This window comes from Mastacembelus armatus, chromosome 4, assembly GCF_900324485.2.
Source record: "Mastacembelus armatus chromosome 4, fMasArm1.2, whole genome shotgun sequence".
Lineage (NCBI taxonomy): Eukaryota > Metazoa > Chordata > Actinopteri > Synbranchiformes > Mastacembelidae > Mastacembelus > Mastacembelus armatus.
In genome coordinates, this window is record NC_046636.1 from 929021 (window position 1) to 950092 (window position 21072).

At 45.4% G+C, this 21072-nt stretch overlaps 3 protein-coding genes across 5 annotated transcripts; all 3 read left to right on the forward strand.

Annotated features, from left to right (window-relative positions):
* Positions 1-6905, forward strand: sgta (small glutamine rich tetratricopeptide repeat co-chaperone alpha). 2 transcript variants are annotated; one of them, XM_026323344.1, is made up of 12 exons: positions 1-137; positions 1075-1221; positions 1979-2082; positions 2278-2368; positions 2590-2689; positions 2973-3077; positions 3590-3725; positions 3804-3866; positions 4773-4810; positions 4890-5138; positions 5803-5926; positions 6405-6905. In XM_026323344.1, the coding sequence occupies exons 2-11, from the start codon at positions 1122-1124 to the stop codon at positions 5912-5914; spliced, it is 1098 nt and encodes a 365-aa protein (XP_026179129.1). In that variant the 5' UTR covers positions 1-137; positions 1075-1121; the 3' UTR covers positions 5915-5926; positions 6405-6905. The 2 variants fall into 2 exon arrangements, with proteins under 2 accessions (XP_026179129.1, XP_026179130.1); XM_026323345.1 differs by having other exon boundaries at positions 6-137; positions 1050-1221.
* Positions 6906-7692: 787 nt separating this feature from the next.
* LOC113139807 (zinc transporter ZIP3) lies at positions 7693-12256 on the forward strand. 2 transcript variants are annotated; one of them, XM_026323347.1, is made up of 3 exons: positions 7693-7739; positions 9111-9392; positions 9976-12256. In XM_026323347.1, exons 2-3 carry the CDS (start codon positions 9186-9188, stop codon positions 10735-10737), a joined length of 969 nt encoding a protein of 322 aa, XP_026179132.1. In that variant the 5' UTR covers positions 7693-7739; positions 9111-9185; the 3' UTR covers positions 10738-12256. The 2 variants fall into 2 exon arrangements, with proteins under 2 accessions (XP_026179132.1, XP_026179133.1); XM_026323348.1 differs by lacking the exon at positions 7693-7739 and adding an exon at positions 7938-8265.
* Positions 12257-13671: 1415 nt separating this feature from the next.
* On the forward strand, positions 13672-19763 carry slc1a8a (solute carrier family 1 member 8a). The gene is made up of 11 exons (XM_026323343.2): positions 13672-13926; positions 14269-14348; positions 14931-15146; positions 16471-16513; positions 16600-16807; positions 17292-17391; positions 18012-18245; positions 18330-18524; positions 18905-19039; positions 19236-19338; positions 19553-19763. Exons 1-11 carry the CDS (start codon positions 13672-13674, stop codon positions 19709-19711), a joined length of 1728 nt encoding a protein of 575 aa, XP_026179128.1. The 3' UTR covers positions 19712-19763.
* Positions 19764-21072: the final 1309 nt, after the last annotated feature.

Genomic DNA, 21072 nt, shown 5'->3' on the forward strand with positions numbered 1-21072 from the left:
GACACCGGCGCTTTCATGTGACGACATAACAACGCGACGCGCTAATTAGCTACCTCAGTGACGGCTACAATTACTCGAAGGAGTGGAGCTAACGTCAAGTGTCTGGTTAATCTACACCTGAATCCCAGAGACAGTCGGTAGGAAAACACGTTGCTGTGTTATTGTGGCAGAATGACAGTTTCACAAACGCGATAGTCACAGGAGTGCTAATAGCTAGCTGGTTAGCTAGCTAACTGTTAGCATCATGTCGCTGTGGTTTAATGCCGAGGTTCCTTCAAAGGTCGGGCAATACAGCATGGCCCAGCCTCTGAGTAAGACAGCTCGCCCGTCAGAGCAAAGGTTAAGTCATAGATTTCACTATCGAGAACCACTCTTTCATTCGGCTAATGTTACACACATCAACTAACATTGGTGTTGGTAAACGTTAGATCCGAACACTCGGGACAAGCAGCGGTGACTGTTCAGGTTAGGGTTGATGTCACGACTCGTGAGGGTTCGGTGCAGGTGAAGATAAAGTAAAGTTACGTTCATTTACGTTCAACTTTCTACTCTAAGGGCCAACTATATGCCGAATGTTCCTAAAAGGCCTCGGTGATTTCTCCGTGCTAAGAAATACCTAACGTTAACACGCTTTCCGTCGTTGACCGGGAAGACGCCGGAGAACTGCCAGGATCATGACTGGAGTTTCGGTAACACTTGTTTGCGTACTCTCGGTTACCACAGAGCTGTGTTAATGGGAAATGAGTTGGGCACCTCGTTAGCTTTGACCTAGAGAGAATGCTAACATTTAGCCATGGATCTGCTGCTTGTTAGCTGGTTTTATCACGGTGTAAATGCACCGATGGCTAGCGTTAGCTGTTAGCATCTCTAAGAGTCATGCTGAGTTACACTTAGCTGCTGGAATATTCTACAAGCTAATGCTAAAGGTGGCAGGCTAAGCTGAGTGTAACAGCTGTAACTTTAGGTCTGTGAAACTGTGGTGGGAGCAGGTACCTTTAATTTGAAACTCACTGACATAAGTAATGTTGTGTTTGGCATCTGTACAACAGAACCAACGACCAGGTGTTTTTGCAGGGTCTCTCCTCCTCAGTGGACACAGAGAGGTCTGAGCCTCCATCACCATGACAGACAACAAGCGTCTCGCCTTCTCCATCATCCAGTTCCTCCACGACCAGCTCCAGTCAGGGAGTCTGTCCTCAGGTGCCCAGGAGAGTCTGGAAGGTGAGCCCTGGCACACCAGGACACAGAGCTGATGTCTAACACAGCACACCTGACCTTGTACCGCCAGTCCTGTGGTCCAGTTTGGGTTGGTAGAACTGTTGAGACACTAGGAGACGGTGTTTTAACAGCTGGATTGTTTCCGCTGGAGTGGCACTGTGCGCATCATGATGGGTTCAGAGCTGGGGAAGTGTTTCCACATGATCTGAATCCAGTTCCAAGTCTGCTTATTGAACCCAAATCTGTTTTTGTAGTCTGTAGCTTAAAAAGTGAACAGTTTGACTCAGTGTAGCAACAAAACAAATGTTGTTTTGTGCAGTGACGGAATTAATATTTAAGGGTTCAATTGTAATATTTGGTGATCTATCAGCAGAAATGGAATACAGTATTCATAAATATGTTATCAATGTGTGATCACTGGAAATACCAACTATTACGTTTTCTTAATTTTTAGAGTCGTCCTTTTAAATCTACATAGGGAAAATGTCTCCTTTCACATGTTGCACCGCCATGTTTCTACAGTAGCCCAGAACAGACAAACTCACAATAGGTATTTTCCAGCAAGTAAAGAAAGATGCACTAAAATGGAGACAAGCAACGCCCCTTAAGTTTAAACCAGCTTGTGTTAAGTGTGTGATTATTTATCAAATAATCATCATAATAATCATTTTCCTCCATTATTTATCAAATAATCACACACTTGTGAGATTTTATTGTTTGTGTGTTACCTTCCTGTTAACATGGCTGTGTTGTGTGTCAGTTGCTGTCCAGTGTTTGGAGACGGCGTTTGAAGTGTCGACTGATGACCAGAGCCTCGCCGTCCCCTTGACGTTACCAGAGATATTTGCCTCAGCCACAGCAAAGGTAGGCTCCATGTGAAGCCTGTGCTGCAGCCTCCCTTTAAAGGACGGGGCCAGTGGTTTTCTATATTGGAGTCATTCACTTCTCACTTCTCCAGCTCTTTCTGTTTTGTGCCTTTATGTGGACACAGTGAAGGATTTTGATGCTGTTAGATGTTGTTTTCTAAGTTGTCTGACTCAGTGTTTGTCTGTGCGGCAGCATTCAGCTCAATCACAGGTCAACAATAACTCCACTGCAAACTCCCCGAGTGAGGAGCAAAGAGCCGAGGCCGAAAGATTCAAAACCGACGGTAAGAACTCAGGCATCAGACACCTCAGAGGATGCAGCTGGTGATTTTGTGTGTTTGTGGTATTTAGCATAAATTCCACTCAGACTCACAACAACAATGAATGTGTTGTACTAATGTGCACGTCTCACTACACACAAACAACATTTGGAGTTGTCAGATCAGTGGTGACGATCAGTCTAATTTTTCAGTAATACGTTCTTGTGTTTTTGTGTGGACTGCAGGTAACGAACAGATGAAGGTGGATAACTTTGCTGCCGCTGTGGAGTTTTACTCCAAGGCCATCGCCATCAATCCTCAGAACGCCATCTACTACTGCAACAGGTCCTTCATCGGCCTGAGGCGCTTCACAGAACCAGATCCATTTAAGATGCTTCAGACTTAACATGTTTAGCTTTTATAGTAAAAGAGAGAGAGTAAAAATAGTCTGTTCGATCCAGTCACACCTGCATTAACTAAACTAAATATTCCCATGGAGAAACCAGAACCAACTAACAAACATTTGGCATTATCTAACAGTGACTGTAAACCAACAGTAAATGATTAATCAGTCATTCAAATCCACAACGTGTCGCAGCTCTGACTGAGAGAGTTGATGTGTTTGCAGGGCTGCAGCGTACAGTAAACTAGGGAACTATGCTGGAGCCGTGCAGGACTGTGAACGGGCCATCAGCATCGACCCCAACTACAGCAAAGCCTACGGCAGGATGGGGTAGGGACGCAGCCCCTTTTACATTCAGTAGTACAAGTTCAAACCTGTATGTGTGTTAGACACTGATACTTTCTGAAAAACCCACACACCAGTGGAAATGTGAGAAAAACTTGTTTCATTGTCTTTTCTCCTGAAAATCAGCAGTTGAACTTTTCTTCCTCTCCAGGCTACTATAACATAATTTCTGCTGTGAGGTGATGCATGTTTTTCTCTCCAATAGAAACTGTCAGTGTAGAATTAAAGATAAGAGATAAAGCTATAAAAGTATGCTGGAGTTGACAGCCCGCCATCTCAGCGTTTGAAGGGTTTTTCCTTTGAGTTCCAAAAATATCCAGAGCTACAGGAGCCACAGCACTAGTACTAAAAACGATATTAAAGAGCCACAGCCATAAATTTTCATGTTTCATATTATTTTTCCTCTGCTCTTCCTTTGCTTTAAGGAAATCCATGTGGTTTGGACTTGGACAAATTGGTCTTATATTTAGTTTATTTAATTAAAGTTGTTGTTTCAGTTTGGCTCTGGCCAGCCTCAACAAACACACAGAAGCAGTGAGTTACTATAAGAAAGCTCTGGAGCTCGACCCTGACAACGACAGCTACAAAACCAACCTGAAGATCGCAGAGGAGAAGATGGAAACCTCCAGTCCGGTAAGAAGAGGTGACGAGCGGAGTTTCTGAGAAGTGGTTCAGTGCTGGGTTTGTGCTGATGTGTCTCTTCTCTCTCAGTCAGCAGGGATGGGTGGAGTGGATCTGGCCAGTTTGCTCAGTAATCCTGGCTTCATGAACATGGTGAGACCTCAGACTTCAGATCGTTTGTGTACAGTAGTTCAGAATTCACTTATGATCTTTATCTGATTAACAGCAGAAACACAAAGAACCAGCACAAACTGATGGACCTTTATTTGGTATTAAGATGGACAGACAGCTCTTAATCCAGTCCTCAAAAACAGTCTGCTGCACTGACGCTACAAGGCCCCAGTGCCATAGATGTTAATCTCCTGTTTCTAAAAGGTTACTCTTAATAAGATGGAACATCAGTTGTGGGCTGTTCTCCTTCATCATGCTTTGCTGCACTTGGGATGACATCTGTAGTTTCTGTGGAGAAAAGCTGGTAACAGTAACTAAAGCTGTGTCCACATCACAGCTGCAGCTTCTCAGACCTGATGTTTCCAGTGTGAACAAACCAAACCAGATGTTCTCAGTTTAGATCTGGGTGGTCTGATCAGAATTCATGTTCATGTATGTATTTATTTTTGACCACAAAGCTCCACTTCCTCCCAAATTCAAATCAGATTCATTCCATCCAAAGGTCCAGTCAGGACCATGCTAGGTGGCTAATGCTACCAGAACCAACAGGTTAGCTTTAGATGCTAACACATCCAGAAGGAAGAAGGCCCCATGTGGATCCAATGTCAGTCCTTTGGCTGCTTTGAATGCTCTCTGTGTGAAAAAGCCATGTTAACCCTGGTTGTTGCTCTTTCTTTGTCCGCTGTCTGAATTCTTAATCTGTACATGCACCTTCAACGAAGGGGTTTGCCGTGGGGCTGTTAACATGTGTTATTTTACCTCTTAGTCACAGAGTGTGGCAACAACCTACAGACACCCATGTTCAGTCACTGTGTTTTATCTGTTTAACCTCTGCTCTTTGAGCCGATTCCTGAACAGGAGTCAATAAAACTCTTTGTGTCTGTGCAGGCGTCGTCTCTGATGAGCAACCCTCAGGTCCAACAGCTGTAAGTTTCCTTTTCGTTCAGCTGTGGCTTTCTTCCTCTGTGTGTGCAAGTTAACGTCGAGTCTTCCTGTTCTCTCCAGGATGTCCGGTATGATGTCTGGGGCATACGGTGGGATGGGAGGAGGTGCTGGGGGTCCTGCAGGTGCAGGAGGTGCTGCAGGTGCAGGTGCCGGTGCAGGAGCAACAGCAGCAGCAGCAGCAGCAGCAGCAGCAGCAGCAGCAGCAGCAGGAGGAGGAGGAGGAGGAGGAGGTGCAGCCGCAGCCGCAGCCCCAGCCCCCAGAGCCGCCGCACCTGCAGGACCTGGAGATTTATCAGGACTGATCCAGGCGTACGTACCTAAGTGGAGGGTTTATTACTGACAGTTTTAGTTTGAAGCTGCTGGGTGAGGATGATTACAGCTAAATTCACAAATACAGGGTTTCCAGCCCTGAAGAGTCTTAATACAGGTCTTAATATGACTGACCATGTTGAGGTGAGGCTGATGGGAGAACAGTGAGCGAGCGCGTTGTGCTGTGGGAGATAACAGCGGCTCTTCCATCACTGCTGGTTTCTGCTCCTTCCATCCACCTGATATGGGGAAGTGCAGCTTTAATGAGAGTTTAGTTGGAGCCTGTTGGACACAACCAGCTGGAAGCTGCTGCACCAGGAAACACTGACATGAGGAACTTTGGGTCTGAAGAGAAGTCGGAACGACACGAACGCCTCCGTCCAACTCTGTTGTTGCGCGTCAACATGGGCAGCTTCACCGAGGCCCCGGCAGCAGCAGCTGGAACACGGTCTGGATCCACAGCCACATTAAGAACCAGCTGCTGTGGACTTTACACCCTGGAGATAAAACATCAGGGTCCAGGAATCAGTTTCAGAGTCATTTTGTCTTATTTAACAAACACCCAGCCTTCTTATAGGAGAATTTCCAGTACATTATTTTATCAGGGGACAGCAGGTAGAGCTGGGTGGTGTTAACAAGGGTTCTTGGTGTGTGTGCGTTGCAGCGGTCAGCAGTTCGCTCAGCAGATGCAGCAGCAGAATCCTGAACTCATCGAGCAGCTGAGGAATCAAATCCGAAACCGAACGCCCAGCGCTGGAAACGAGGAGCAGCCGTGACACTCGGACACAGTAAATACACACCTGTGACGACATGACTGATACCTGCTGTTGAACTTCAGTTTGCAGCACCAAATCATGTTAAGAACAATAATAATAAAGAATAACAGTAAAACCAGCAAATGAGAACAAAACAAAAGGTCAATAAGACACAGTCTGTTTTTGGCCAGTGCCTGTGGTGCAAACTGGTTTTGTCTTTATTGTTAAAATAAATATGACAGGAAATTATGCTCTGTTCATTTACATTCCCTCTGAGCTACTGAAATGCTTTGAAAGTGTTGACATGTTGAGTTGAAGGATAAAATAGAAACAACTAGAAATACAATGTGACTCTGATTTGACCCTATTTTTGATTAAAAGGTAATAAAAATTTTAGTTTCACTGTTTCTCATTGTTGACAGTGTAAATTTATATATAATTATTGCCTGATTTTGTCTGCGGTCATCTTGTTTCAGCAGTGAATAATCAGTTTACTGCTTCTCTGTTTCAGGTTGGACAGGATTGTGTGGAGAGACTTGCTGTCCTTTTTTCCTTCTGACTTGGATCATTTTCACTTGAAGGACTAAAAGGAAGTTTTTTCTTTTTTTTCCATCATTAATTCCTGCATGAGAGAGAGAGAGAGAGAGACACGTCACCAACACGACACCCACTTTGTGTGGTTTTTAGGACAAACATTTTGAAACAAAACTTTGGTATTAAACAGATTCATTCTAATCAGTTCTGCTCTGATAGGAACGTGGAGCCCAGATGTTTAACAGCTGCAGTGAAGCAGGTCAGCAGAGTTTAAACTGAAGCTTGAAATGTCTTTTCTTTTTCCCCCTCTAAAAACTACACAGTTTAACTTTAACTGCAAATTTTGGTCCAGTACCTTGTTTAGTGTGTGTGAGTGAGAGAGTGTGTGAGTGAGAGAGTGTGTGAGTGAGAGAGTGTGTGAGTGAGAGAGTGTGTGAGTGAGAGAGTGTGTGAGTGAGAGAGTGTGTGTGTGAGAGAGTGTGTGTGTGAGAGAGTGTGTGAGTGAGAGTGTGTGAGTGAGAGAGTGTGTGAGTGAGAGAGTGTGTGTGAGTGAGAGAGAGAGTGAGAGTGTTTGCGCGCGTGTGTGTGTGAGTGAGAGAGAGAGTGAGAGTGTTTGCGCGCGTGTGTGTGTGTGTGAGTGAGTGAGTGACAGAATCAAGGTTAATTTGGTGTAAATGAACTAATCTTGTGTGCGGCAGGTGAAACTCAGCTGTTTAAGCAGTTTGGGAATAAAAAGAGCATCTCAGCATTTTACTCCCTCCAGTCTGTCGTCTGTCGTTTCGGCACGGGTGGAGTTTTCATTCCCATAAACCAATATTCTTCTGTTTTACAGAGAAAATATGTAATAATATAAATATGTAATATGACCTCTGAACAGTTTGAATAAAAACAAAGCATCTTCACAACAAATGAACTTAATAAAACGTCAAATAGTTCAGACCCTCTGCAGGATCATCAGTCAATATTCTGCTTAATTAGAAAACATTCAACAAAAATCAAACACTCCAGTTCAAGCGTGTTAATGGGGTGTGAATAAAGTAGACCCCACAGCTTATAGGTGCATTGATACACCTGAACTTAGTAACGACCGAAAGGTGCATTAATACCTTTGACCTGGAATCAGGTGTACCTAAGACGGGGTAGATGTAGACAACATGGGTTCATGGATAGAAACATTTACATTTCCGTTTATTTCTAAAACAAAAAAAAACATCCGACCTGTCCAAACCACGGCGGCTCGTGACGTCATGAATACGTGACGTGGAGGCGGAAGTCTGTACACCTGCCGGAGAGGAGACGTTGGCTCGGACAGGTAAAAGCGGTCTGACTTCATGTTTGTGGTTTATTGTGTTTGTGTCGAGCTGAAACCGCAGTTTAGCCTGAATGCACCAGATGTGAGTCGCTGCTTTTCTCGGTGACCGGGCTGAGTTGCTGCTAGATAGCATCTTAGCTAGCGGGAGTTAGCTAACGTTAGCAGTCAAGCTAGTCACTGTTAGCCAGGGCCAGGACCGGAAATGGTACGAATTATGTTTTTAAGGTCAACTGTGGAATTTGGTTTAACTAACCCAGAAAGGCTTTAAATAAAGGCCTTAGATAGTGTTTATTAACCGTGACCGCGAAGTTTCGCATAAACAGAGCAGAGCATTACTGAGGTAATTAGTTTCGAGACGTTGATGTAGCTATTATTTTGAAATTCCTCACAGGAAGCGGGCTTAGCGTTGGTAACTTTCTGAGACATGAAGGTGAAATAAAAACGGATCAAACTGCTCTGGTTGTTTTTGTCTGTCTTAGATGGTTCGTTTATGTTCGGACATAAATTAGTACAAGAAAATGTCCAGGTCAGTCATTTTCTCCAATATTGACTGAAATTCAAACAATGGTGTAAAGTAACGAGCGTTAACCACGTTATTTAGATTTACCCAAATAGCGTTAAGGCATTTCATGAGTTTACGTTTACCCAATCGATCGTTAGCATCTTACTCAGGTTAGGACCTTGGTTGGGGTTTTGTCAGATCCCTTAGGTTGTGTCGTGTCACGGTGACTGGGCGCTTGTTTTATAAAACAAAAGCTTGTGATCCTCATTAATAGCAGCTGGTTGTGTTGTCAGTGATGGAGCATCAGACTAAACCAGGTCTCAGCTTTAGGGTTTTCTCATGCCCCCCCTCCTCAGTCCTGCTCCTGACTGGGTCAGAGTCCTGTTCCGCCAGGGTCAGCCCAGTCAGTCTGTGCTGAAGCTGAGCTGCTTGTTGCTGCTGCAGGGTCCATTGTGTGACACCCACTGACTGAGACCCACTGACTGAGGTCTAGTCCTTCTCAGCTGATCCACTTTTACGGTCCTACAGATACAAACATGGTACAGAAGGAAGTTTGGCTTTGTCTCAGCTATTGTTCTTTGGCAGAATAAGGAGAAGCTTTGTTTTGGAAAACACTTTGAAGCCACAGGTCTGAACGGACTCTGTCAGACTTGATCGCGATGGCACCAACAATGAGCTTTGTGGTTTGGTTAGAAACGGACTCAGGAGACTGAAACCCACCTGAGGTGCTGAGGACAATGTCTCACACCTCCAGCAGTGAATCTGAAAGAGGAAAATTTGACATTTAGGAGAAGAATCTGGTTGAACTGGTTTATTCTGGTTTGTTCTGTACTTCCCTGTTCGCTAACATCCTTTTCTGTCTCCTGCAGATTGAAGGTGTGTGGGATGTGATGTGTTCAACGGCGTCTTCGCTCTAGCGTCTGCCGAGGGTTTGGTGCGTCAGGATGCAGATCCTGCTGGTGAAGCTGCTTGGCCTGCTGGGATTGTTCGGCCTCATGCTGGCCGGTATACTGGTCCCAGTTCGTCTCCTGCTGGTCGACTACGACAAGGCATACAGATATAGGAGGGCTCTGTCGCTCTGCAACTCGTTTGGAGGAGGCGTGTTCCTAGCAACATGTTTCAACGCTCTGCTGCCCGCCGTCAGAGACAAGGTAACGGTCACTGTGGAGAAAGACACAGTGTGACTGTTTCTCACAGGCAGCTGGAGCACATCTGGTTCAGTGCACTTTAACTGGGCAGGAGGAGGGTTTTATGATGCTTCTACACCTGGACCAAAGGTCTTTAAATGTCATGTATCAGCATTTCAAAGCTAAAGGTAAACCTTTTTAGCAGCTGAAATACAGGATCCAGTTGAGCCAGAGTTGACGTATAAAATCAGCACTTCTCAGCTGCTGTACATCAAATTCATGATGATTAAGTCAGAGGTGAGAACATCTGGTTTTCTAATGAAATCCTCTAGTCGGAATGTTTTATTACATCAACCCATAAGCTAACATGACGCTAACCTGAAGTTAACATTATACTAACCCAGAGCTAGCATTATGCTAACCTGGGCCTATCTGTGTTCAGACTGTTTGTTTGTGCTCACTGGATCATCGTTTTGGAGGCTGCTGTGTTGTGTAATACTGAGACATTTAAGCTAACATCACCGTGGAAACAGCAGTGGACTAAATGACGAAGTAGTGAGCAGGTCGTGGTGCAGTGGAAACAGACCTGTTTGTTTTCTCTCCTCAGGTGAGCGATGTTTTCCAGCAGCTGCAGATCTCCAGTGACTATCCTCTGGCTGAGACCATGATGATGCTCGGCTTCTTCCTCACCGTCTTTGTGGAGCAGGCCGTCCTCACCTTCAGGAAGGAGAAGCCATCCTTCATCGATCTGGAGACGTTCAACGCGGGAGGCTCTGAGGCCGGCAGCGACTCTGAGTACGACACGCCTTTCATCTCCTCGGCACGGGGCTCCCCGGGCAGTGGCGGCGGCAGTGGTGGCGGTCACCGGTCCCACGGGCACCAGCATGGACACTTCAACCCAGCTGAACTTGCGGGGGCGGGACCCCTGCGGCTCGCCAGCCTGGTCCTAGCTCTGTCGGCTCACTCTGTGTTCGAGGGCCTGGCGCTCGGCCTGCAGGAGGATGGAGCAAAGCTTGGCAGCCTTTTCTTAGGCGTGGCCGTGCACGAGACGCTGGCCGCCATCGCCCTTGGGGTCAGCGTGGCCAAGGCGTCGCTCGGCATGAAGGACGCTGCCAAGCTGGGCATCACAGTCAGCCTGATGATCCCGCTGGGCATAGTGGTGGGAATGGGCATCGAGTCGGCTCAGACGCTGGCGGGCGGCATAGTGTCGGTGGTGCTGCAGGGACTCGCCGCCGGCACCTTCCTGTTCGTCACCTTCTTTGAGATCTTGTCGCAGGAGCTGGATGAGAAACAGGACCGACTCCTCAAAGTGCTCTTCATCATCCTCGGCTACGCAGTGCTCGCCGCGCTCATCTTCATCAAGTGGTGACAGGAAGGCAGACACACACAGCCACACCAAAGGAAAGAGCGGTGAGAGGTATCTGGAGCAGCCAGATGATCACCTGTCTCTGATTTCTACTGAGAACACAAATATTTATTCTCCCCAGGGAACTCTCAGATAGCTCTGGATTTTAACCAAAAATATAACACATCAATCAATTGATCAATTCCTGAGACACTTTTTTTTTTTTTTTTTTTTTAGATCAAAGTAATGACTGATTTTAATTTTTCTCATACACACAGAAAATCAACAAAACTGAATCTATGAATCCCTTAACACTTACAAACTTACTAAGACAGAATGTATTAGTCAATTGATCGATTGGTCAATCAGCAGAAAAATGATGAGCAACAGACAGTTGGACAAAACATCTGAAGACATTTGAGATTAGAAATGTTTCACAATTTTCTGGCATTTTATAGATAAAACTGCAGATTAATGGATAATAATCATGAGGGAATTTCATTCTACATCAGTCATTTAGAGAAATTCACACCTGCACCGTTTACGTCCGTGTTTATTTGCCGTCACTCTTCCCAGCTGTTGTAGGTCGTCTGAAGCCCCTCACCTGACGTACAGGTGTGTACATCAGGTGAGGGGCTTCAGTGCTGGGTTTGGTTCTGGATTTTCTGACTGATTTCCAATGAGAAGGTGCACTTGAAGTGAAGGATGTTATGGTCACATATGAGTCAGAGTATGTTGAGTCCATTTAGCACGGGACCACGCTCAAAGGTGTTTCTGATATTCTGACCACCTGCTATATGTTGACTGAAGGACAGACAATAGTAACACTCCAGTATAATGTAGTCCAGCACGCCACCACCTTTAACTGTGATCAACAAATAGAACTGAATGAAAATTCAGTGAATGAAAAATTTCCCACAATTTTATCTGACTGAGCATTAAAAACTGTAAATGTAGAATTTATGGCACAACTGTTGAATTTATTGGATTGTACAGGTGTTGAATTATTTTATATGGCTTTACACTGGTTTTGCAGCTTAACATTAGTTAGACTGACTGTACAGGTGAACCTAATAATGAGGCCTCGGAGTGTATATAAAGGTTTTTAAGTTGGTGTTTGTTTTGCTGTGTCTTAATATAAAGCCCAGATGTTTTCTACAGCCCCATACAGCTGCAAAGATGAATATGCTGGTCCTCTTAAAAATAGTAAAATATTCAGGAAAATGTAACTTTTATTTTCTTGACACTTTCATTGTCTGTTTTTTCTACTATGATCATGATCAGTTTTGTATTTATGATTTGTTGTTTTATTTTTTATATGTTTCTGTTGTAAGTTGAAATTAAACAGATTATTATTATTATTATTATACTTATTTACGACATTATCCTATGTATTTATTTGGTGTAAAAGTTAAAGACCAACCTGCTGACCCATGTGGAGCAGAGTCCACCTGCTGAGTCTGAGTCCAGTGTTCCCTCAGTTTGAGCTCTGGGTTTGGTCTCCACCACCTCCTGAGGGAACTCTGGCTCTTTAGCTGCTAAATGCTCCACTATGTTCACCAGCTGGACTTTGACTGTGTCTGTCTCTTTAAAAACTAAATATTAAATTCTTCTCTACCATGTTTTTGCTCATCCAGACCCTGATGTGTTTCGACTCCTGTTTGTCTCAGTAGATACGTCACTGCTGCTTTGATGCTGTTTGTCAGGGATGTGATTTTTGACTTTTTGCAGGAGAATCTGAGTCGACGCTGAAAAACTCACCACATCATTGAATCACTGGCCTGAGGGCAGCAGCCACGAGTTGACAAACCAGGTATTGGTGAAATGAATGGAAATGTTTGTTAGGTGGAAGGAGGCATGGTGGGTCGAGCAGCTCCCATTAATGTCCTGCAGTGGAACTGATGGGTCAGACTCCTGCCAACACATCAGAGATCCTGTTGTTCCTCACTGGGTTGGGTTCATTTCTCACCACAGCTGATCTTTTCACAGAAGGTGCGATGATTTTAATGTGTGCGCCATTGATGACTCCAACAAGTCCAGGGACGCCAGAGTTGATTCCACGGCGCCTGCTGAAAGAATCCGCATCATCTCAGTGGAGGAGAAAACCCAAATAGACCTACTCAAGTACATCTCTGAAATATTAGTACATTAGAAGTGAGTCTCATCCAGTGTAAACAGTCAGGAACATGAAAATCTGCTGCAGTGAGTTTTTCTTTTTAGCCACAAACCAACTGTCTGTAGGTTTTTAAACAGCAGTGATGCCAGTTCCCTCAAAAAACACACGAGTCTTTCATCATGTCACATTTCTTATTTATTTATTTCATATTTTATTCATATGTAAAAATCTCCAGCCGGTCTGTTCCAAAGCTGAGAGCTTCTGTTTAATTACGTGTGTGTGTCCTGTGCAGGTCCAGGTCGTGTTCAGCAATGAATGATATTATGAGGAGTATTCAGGTTGATCATTACTGAGAAATAATTTCACTTCTACTGGTTTCTGGTCATGTCAAATGTTTTCATGTGCTGGTAAAAAATGAAACGTGTTCAGTTTGTCTTGGACCTGCTGGACCTGCAGAACCTGCCAGACTCAGCAACTTCTCACTTTAAAACGTTTGTAAAAATGGTGGTGACGCCTCTTCGGGTTAAACCAGACTGACAGAGTCCCACTGTGGAGTCTGGACCTGCGGGATCCTCTGCTCGTTTCCGGTACAACGAAAACAACGAGTGGGTCGGATCCAGCAGCAGGACCAGATGCCACAGACCTGTGAGGTCTTATTCCACCTCTTTAAGCCTCTTAGTCCCTGTAAGTCTGCAGCCCTGCACCCAGTGCCTGTGGTCGGACCCTGGAGATCTAATCCTTCAGTGGAAAGCGGTCGATCGTTTTGGCTCCCCCGGCTCTGTCCCCGTGCCAGCCGCACACACAAACAAGACACTTAGCCCACCTGGAAAACCCTGGACGCCATGGATGAGCTTCTGTTACCGAGCGGCCCGGACCAGGAGACGCGCTCCGAGCACAGTTCATATGCTCCGGGAGACGCTGGGAGGGCGATGGGGGACCGAGTCAGGGCTTTTCTCCCGGTGACGGTGGACGGAGACCTCCGGAGGAACATGGGGGATTTTTGTAAGAGGAACGGGCTGCTGCTACTGTCGGTCATCGCCGTGCTCACCGGCTGCACCCTGGGCTTCTTGCTGAGAGGGACTCACCTGTCCACACAGGTACGACTCACCTGCTCTGTCTCCATCAGGGCGCACCTGCTGGGCCTGAACATACACACACTGTGGCGGAAAGTACTTCTACTCAAGTACTGTACTTCAGTTTAGTTCTCAGGTATTAGTACTTTAACTAATGAGTATTTCCTTGTAGTACTACTTCATCCTTGGACTTCACTACATGTCAGAGTCAAACCTTGGACTTTTTCCTGCTCTACATTTATCTGGTAACTTTAGTTCCTTTTCAGGATCAGATGGATGAGACATCACGCTCTGCTCTAGCCCACAGCGGACAGCACAAACCCACAGTGTGAAAAACTGAAATGTTGATCTTACTTGTCACCACAGGCCAAGATCTACTTCTCTTTTCCTGGAGAGCTGCTGATGAGGATGCTGAAGATGCTCATTCTTCCTCTCATCACATCCAGGTAGGACGATGCCCCCCATTCTCCACCACCAGTCAAAGGTTTGGGTTTCCAGCTGTGACTGACAGTTCAAGAGCTCTGGTCCAGGCCTGAAGCTGAACTGGTCCAGAGCAAAGTGGTGAAGTGTCAGAGGGAAAAGCAGAAAGTGAGTGTAGCAGCTCAGTCTCCAGACTGTCCAGGTGAAGAGGCAAAGACACCCACAGGTGCAACAACAACAGAGCTGCCTGTCCCAACAATGCTGGATTCAGCCACAGGGTGTGAGGCTGCTGGAGGATCCAACATTCACATCACATTTACTGAGACCTGGACAGTTTTCACCTGCACAGGTTTGTTTCTGCTTTGATTTGAACAGCTGGAGACTGAGGTGTGTCCACATTGGACTGGTGGTCTGTGTGTCAGATTTATTTCCAGAGAGAACAACAGAAATAAAAATTAGAATATCTAATTGATACCTCAAAACGAGCTGACACTCAACATGTGAATCGAGGCTACGAGTTTCCCTCTGCTGCCAGTGTTTGTGCTAAGCTAGGCTAAACACCTGCTGCCCTGCTCACTTTCATAATTTTGTTTGTGTCCTGTGTGCAGTTTGATGTCTGGTCTGTCATCGATGGAGTCGAAGGCGTGCTGTCGAATGGGCGTCCTCACTGTCACCTACTACCTGTGGACCACCTTCATCGCCGTGTTGGTCGGCATCGTGCTCGTCATCGTCATCAAACCCGGCGCGGGGACGGAGATGGAGAGCTACCGGCTGGGAGGGGGCCCTGTCATGACCTCTGCTGACGCCCTACTCGACCTCATCAGGTGAGAACAGACAGGTGTTTAGGTGAGCTGTACTGAAAGGGTCAAACCAGGGGTCTGTCATGGTTCAGTCCATGAGCCAGTCCATCCTTGTTTGTTTGTATGTGCTTTCATTGGCCTCCATTTTAATAATTAAGACATCTTGCTGTGAGCACAGAGAAGCTGGTGGAACCAGAGCCTGTAAACAGTGACGGCCGTTCTAAGGGTCTGGAGCTGGTTTTTGGAAAAGACGGGCCTCCCATTGTTGGTGAGGAAGAACCATGTGAGCCAGGTCAGCGGTGTGGCTCCTTGCTGGGCTTTTAATAGTTTTTGGACAACAATGGAGGTCTACGGCACAGACCCATAAGCTGAACCAGGTTCTGGATTCACACACATTCATTGTTGCTGTCAGTCTCTGGATGGGATCTGGACTCAGTAACACACAAACACTGAATCAGCAGCTGCTGCCTGTGACTCTCAACACAGGAAAGTGAAGATCTTTGGGTTTCGTGCTGTTGCTCCTACAGAGCCAGACATTAGAACAACCCTGAGTTTTTCATTTAAATAACTGCTCCTTGTAGGCGTCAGAGTTTGATAGACCGACAGGGACAGCCGACCACTAGGACACTGAACATCACAGAGTTCAACAAATTGTAGAAAACACACTGGTCAATCCAATTACAGACGGAGCTGAGCGTTGTATTTTTAGTAATCCTGTGGGGATAAGTGACTGGTTAATTAAATCAGCAGCGGTGGGATGCTGTGACCTCTGCTGCAACACGTTGGCATACCGCGCTCTCGTGCCTCGTTTTAAAACCCACCTTCGTCAGCCTGTTGACCTCTGGCCTCTGCTGAAGGTCAGCTGATCTCTCCTCAGTCTTGTTTATCTTCCTGCTGTTAGATCAGCACTGACAACAGTTCCCCAACGAACACATCTAATGCAAAGCACAGGTTCTTTTCAGGTGCAGGTGAAGAACATCGACCAAAGGCAAACTCCAAAGTACAAACCGTTCACACACAGTTTTAGTATTAAAGATGTTTCAGCTCTGAACCCAATGAGGTAGAACCCAGGATGCCTGAGATCAACATGAAAAGTTGTTTTTGTGCCTAAACAGATGAATGTCCTGATGTTTTTCCTCAGACCTGCTGTTGATGCTTTTAAGTGACGTGTATCAGGGTCCACTGTGAACGTCCTGGCCTCTCCACTGCCCCCCCATCACTGTTGTTGCTCTCCACCATGATGATTTTGTGGATATGTTTCATATAAAGTCAATGTCACAGATGAGCAGCATGTTTAAATCCTTTTTCGTGTTCAGTTTCTGAATAAAAACCAGCTTTTGCTCCACAGAAACATGGTCCCCTCTAATCTGGTCGAGGCCACGTTTCAACAGGTGGGACAACAAACACTTCAACTACGTTTTTTTATCACTTTTCTGTTTCTTCCTGTGACAAACCTAACGTACCCGACTTTCATCAGTACAAAACAGACCTGATTCCCATCCTCAAAGTTCCGACCAGAACCATCCAGCCAAACTTCGTCTACGTCGTCCCCGATGACAGCGACCCCAGGGGGCGCACGGTGTACCTGGAGCTGACGCCTGCCCCGGATATTATGTACACAGTGAGTCCTGGCAGCAGCCAACAGATGAATGTCCTCGGCATCGTCATCTTCTCTGCTACCATGGGTGAGCGCCACAGGGTTGATTTACAGGACCCCCTTTTATTTTCGGGTCTCTCTCACAAAACTAGTAAATGTTTCTGTAAAGCCACAAACTGACTCAACGCCATAAACATTCTGTTATCCAGAGATTAAAAGCAGCTCGGACTGTTACTGTCAAGGGTGAACCTTGACCTGTTTACACTGCACTCCGGAGTTTTGCAGCAGCAGTGCAGCGTGTCTGGCAGCTAACCATTGTCTAGTCTGTTCTGAGGACTGTTCATCTATGCTGATGTTACCAGTGTCTGATGTTGTCCTGCAGCAAACAACCCACCAATGCTAGTTTTTTTTTTTTTTTTTCTAGGTCATGTAGGTCATTTCTCTCTACCTGAGGAGCTAAATTTGGTTTAGCCTCCTTTAGCATTAGCATGTCAGCTGCCAGAGGTGCTATAATCATCTGTTTCTCAGGTTATTGTGAAAATGAGGTTTTCTGCCTCTGTGTGCTGCTGTAGGCCTGTTGCTGGGCAGGATGGGAGAACGAGGAGCTCCCCTGGTTAATGTCTGTCAGTGCATCAACGAGTGTGTCATGAAGATCATCAACGCTGCTGTGTGGTGAGCTGAAACCTCTGTAGTGTACAAACGCTACACACAGTACATGCAATACAGTGTTTACAATAAATTACTTTATAATTGATTATCTGCCAGGAAAAACCTCTTTATCGCAAAGACGCCATTGTTCCAAACATGTAGAAACAGAATAACAAAGAGTAAAATGAGAAAAAGTATCTGTAAGGGTTTTGTGGTAGTGTTAATGAGGCCGTGGTGTTTTTGTCTGACGCATTCGTAAAGGTCCTAAGTGCCTGCTGATATTTTTCTGGGGAAATGGAGCAGATTTTAGCAAGAACTCTCAGAAAACACTGGAATCTTAATTTATACTGTTTACTGTTTAATCTCATTTGATTTTAGAATAAATGGTTTTTATTTTGTAATATTAATTTCTTCTAGCACCTCCCTCAGGATGCATTTATTTTGACAGCAACACTAAAAGAATCCTGTTTGGTCAATGAGGTGTTATCTGTAAATATTTGGAAACTTTGCGCTCAACCAGTTTACCATGAGATCTACTGAATCCATGTTCTTCAGAGGATGAACCCTTCAGATTGAAAAGACCCAATGATCTTTCATGTTCCCCAAAGGATAAATCATCTGGGTGGATGTTTGTGCCTCCTCAGGTATTTTCCATTTGGGATCATCTTCCTTGTGGCGGGGAAGATCCTGGACATGCAGGACCCGAGCACTCTGGGGAAGAAGCTGGGCTGGTATGGCATCACCGTCCTGACTGGACTCTTCATCCATGGACTTATCCTCCTCCCTTTCTTCTACTTCCTCCTCACCAGGAAAAACCCCTTCAAATACATCCGTGGGTTGCTGCAGGCCATGGTGATCGCCCTGGCTACCTCCTCCAGGTCAGAGTCCTGGACAGTCCTGGTTTAACCTGCTCCTCTGTGGGTTTGTTCATTTTTTTAATTGCATATAATCTCTGTCGTCAGCTCTGCCACGCTGCCCATTACCATGAAGTGTTTGTTGGAGAACTGTCATGTTGACCGGCAGATTGCTCGCTTCGTCCTCCCTGTGGGAGCCACGATCAACATGGACGGCACAGCGCTGTATGAGGCAGTCGCAGCCATCTTTATTGCTCAGGTCAATGACTATGAGCTGGACTTTGGCCAGTTGATCACTATCAGGTACATTGACGTCTAAGCGTGTCTCAAAAATTCAGGAGGATTTTAGGAAACCAGAGATTAGACAGGAGGCAGGAGACATAGAAGAGGTCTCAACAAAATTTTTCTGTTTGCTTGATTTCTCTAAATGTAAAGAATGTCATCTAAGTAACAAATCAAAATATGAATGTTAATGAGTATAAATTCTCCAACACAAGGGTCTATAGATAGACACCATTTATTGAGTCTCCATGATGACAAGAATGTAAAGTAAACTTAAATGCACTGAGCTGGGTTCTGATTACTGTGACGCAGAGATCAAGCTATACGCAGATAATACAGTGGTTTATATTATAAAGTTTGTTGAGTTCAGTGAGTTGATCTCATTTTCTGTCCTGTTGCAGCATCACAGCTACAGCTGCCAGCATCGGTGCAGCAGGGATTCCTCAAGCTGGTCTGGTTACCATGGTGATTGTCCTGACATCAGTGGGGTTACCTCCAGATGACATCACACTCATCGTGGCCATTGATTGGATTCTGTAAGTAACAGTAACACCTTGTAAGATGTGTTGGTACAGAAATGTTTGGTTGTTTGTTTGTGTGAACATATGTTCAGTGCAGTTGGACACACCTTTCTGGATGTGAGTAGAGTAAAAAACACTTCCAGTACAGACAGACTCTTGTCCAGAGATTTTCTGGTCTGATGGTGTCTGCTTGTTCCATCCATCTCCACAGTGACAGGTTTCGGACCATGGTCAACGTCCTTGGTGACGCCCTAGCAGCAGGAATCATTGGCCACCTGTGCCGGAAAGATTTCCCTCTTAGCGGAGCTGGAAAGGTAAATACTGTACACCACCCTAATTGATAACAGTGTCCAACTGAGACAGCTAATGCTAGTGCTAATATTAGCATCCTTCTTTCTATAATGCAGAACTGACTCAGGAAAGTGGTTCAACATTTTGCTTAAAGCGTAAAGACTGGACAGGAGCAAACTGGTTCTGTCCAAAGACTGCCCACTCCTGATTAACATGTTGTCTTATTTCTCTCTCCAGTCCGTCCCATCCTATGGTACGCAGACTCCTCACACTCACACCAACTCCCACAGCGTTAATGTGCCAATGATGGAGATCCACACACACAGAGACTGTATGTTTGAGACCACGGGCGAGAGGCATGCTCACACCGTTTACTACAACATCTGTCAGGTGTGATCGGGTGGTCAGGTCTTAGCGTGGCGTCTGAGCAGAAGCGTTACAAGAAGACAAACTCTGAGAGCAGGAATCTTCTTGGAGCTTTGTACTATTCATTAAGGACAGAGAGCAAGAGGTCAAAGGGCACAAGGACCATGACCTTAATTGAAACACTTTCTTGAACTACCACGTTAACTGCATCAGAAAAGTGGATTCTGAGAATCCAGCAAAGTCTTTGACAATGAAGAACAGGATGGACAGGACCCTGATCTTGACCAGAGGATTATGGGTACTTGCCACCTCATGGGAGCACCTGCAGGTCTAGTTTCATTGTAACTATCGTTACCTGGTGAAGAACCAGTGCAGAATCAGTGTGGTTCACACAGCGACACTTTATCCACTGAAAACAAGGGTTATGTTTCTGTTCATACGGCAGGAAGCAGCTTATCCAGACATGACAAGTGAAGAATTCCTGTTGGATCTGACTGAAAAGTCAAAAGAAGAAAAATATGTATGTGACCACTTTATAATAACACTAAGGATGAGGTATTGAGTCCATACAGTACCGTGCATGAAAATGAGCCCACAGTTAACTTTTCTAGTACACATGTAGTCAAACAGAACCACGAATCGGCCTTTAGGGACAGGATGAAGACACCTGCATTTACAGGTTTCTGAGCACGTTCAACTGGTAGGAGATGCTGCAGAGACCCAGAACACATGGGAAGGATTATGTATCCGGCCAGACCTGGACACAGGAAGAAATCATCTGGACCGCCATGACCCAGACCCATGTGAGAGGGGTGATGCTGCTGTAGAAAAACTGGTTCTGTATTTTTCTCAAAGTAAGGCATCAGAAATGATTTGGTATCAGCTCAGAAACTCTGCGTTCTGCAGAATGATCAGTGATACCGAGCCATAGTCCGTACGTTTGGAGGAGCTGATCCTGTTTTTGATATGGACAGCTGGATCGCTATTTATCCGAACTTTTTATGATTGTAACTGTTAAAGGAAGAAAGAAATCCACCTTTATGTTGGGATTGTTTTTCAAACACAGCAGAGACGTGTAACAAACCACACTGGATGGAATCAAATGGAGCTCAACTTTAAAAGAAAGCTAATAAGCTGATATCTCAAACCATCTGGATCCTACAAAGGTAATATGTCGACCTGACATGATGGTCTCATCTGGCCACACAGGTGAAACTTCGTGCTGCTGTTTGGTCTCAGTGTTGGGTTTCTTCGATGTCAACACACCTACGACTGAGCTGTATCTGATTGGCTGGTGCTGCCTGTGCTCAGACTGGTTGAAAGGTTAAAGGGTAATCTGTCAAATCCCACTGGATGAATACAAGTGCTCTTCAGACCGAAGCTCCTTCTGC

What these genes read in the sequence shown, in the direction of transcription:
- sgta (XM_026323344.1), top strand. Translation starts at nt 1,122, where the DNA reads ATGACAGACAACAAGCGTCTCGCCTTCTCCATCATCCAGTTCCTCCAC. An exon ending in AAAGCCTACGGCAGGATGGG is followed by an intron (nt 3,078 to 3,589) that starts GTAGGGACGCAG and finishes TTGTTGTTTCAG; the next exon opens with TTTGGCTCTGGCCAGCCTCA. An exon ending in AACCCTCAGGTCCAACAGCT is followed by an intron (nt 4,811 to 4,889) that starts GTAAGTTTCCTT and finishes TGTTCTCTCCAG; the next exon opens with GATGTCCGGTATGATGTCTG.
- LOC113139807 (XM_026323347.1), top strand. Translation starts at nt 9,186, where the DNA reads ATGCAGATCCTGCTGGTGAAGCTGCTTGGCCTGCTGGGATTGTTCGGC. An exon ending in TGCCCGCCGTCAGAGACAAG is followed by an intron (nt 9,393 to 9,975) that starts GTAACGGTCACT and finishes TTCTCTCCTCAG; the next exon opens with GTGAGCGATGTTTTCCAGCA.
- slc1a8a (XM_026323343.2), top strand. Translation starts at nt 13,672, where the DNA reads ATGGATGAGCTTCTGTTACCGAGCGGCCCGGACCAGGAGACGCGCTCC. An exon ending in ATCATCAACGCTGCTGTGTG is followed by an intron (nt 17,392 to 18,011) that starts GTGAGCTGAAAC and finishes GTGCCTCCTCAG; the next exon opens with GTATTTTCCATTTGGGATCA. An exon ending in GCCCTGGCTACCTCCTCCAG is followed by an intron (nt 18,246 to 18,329) that starts GTCAGAGTCCTG and finishes CTCTGTCGTCAG; the next exon opens with CTCTGCCACGCTGCCCATTA.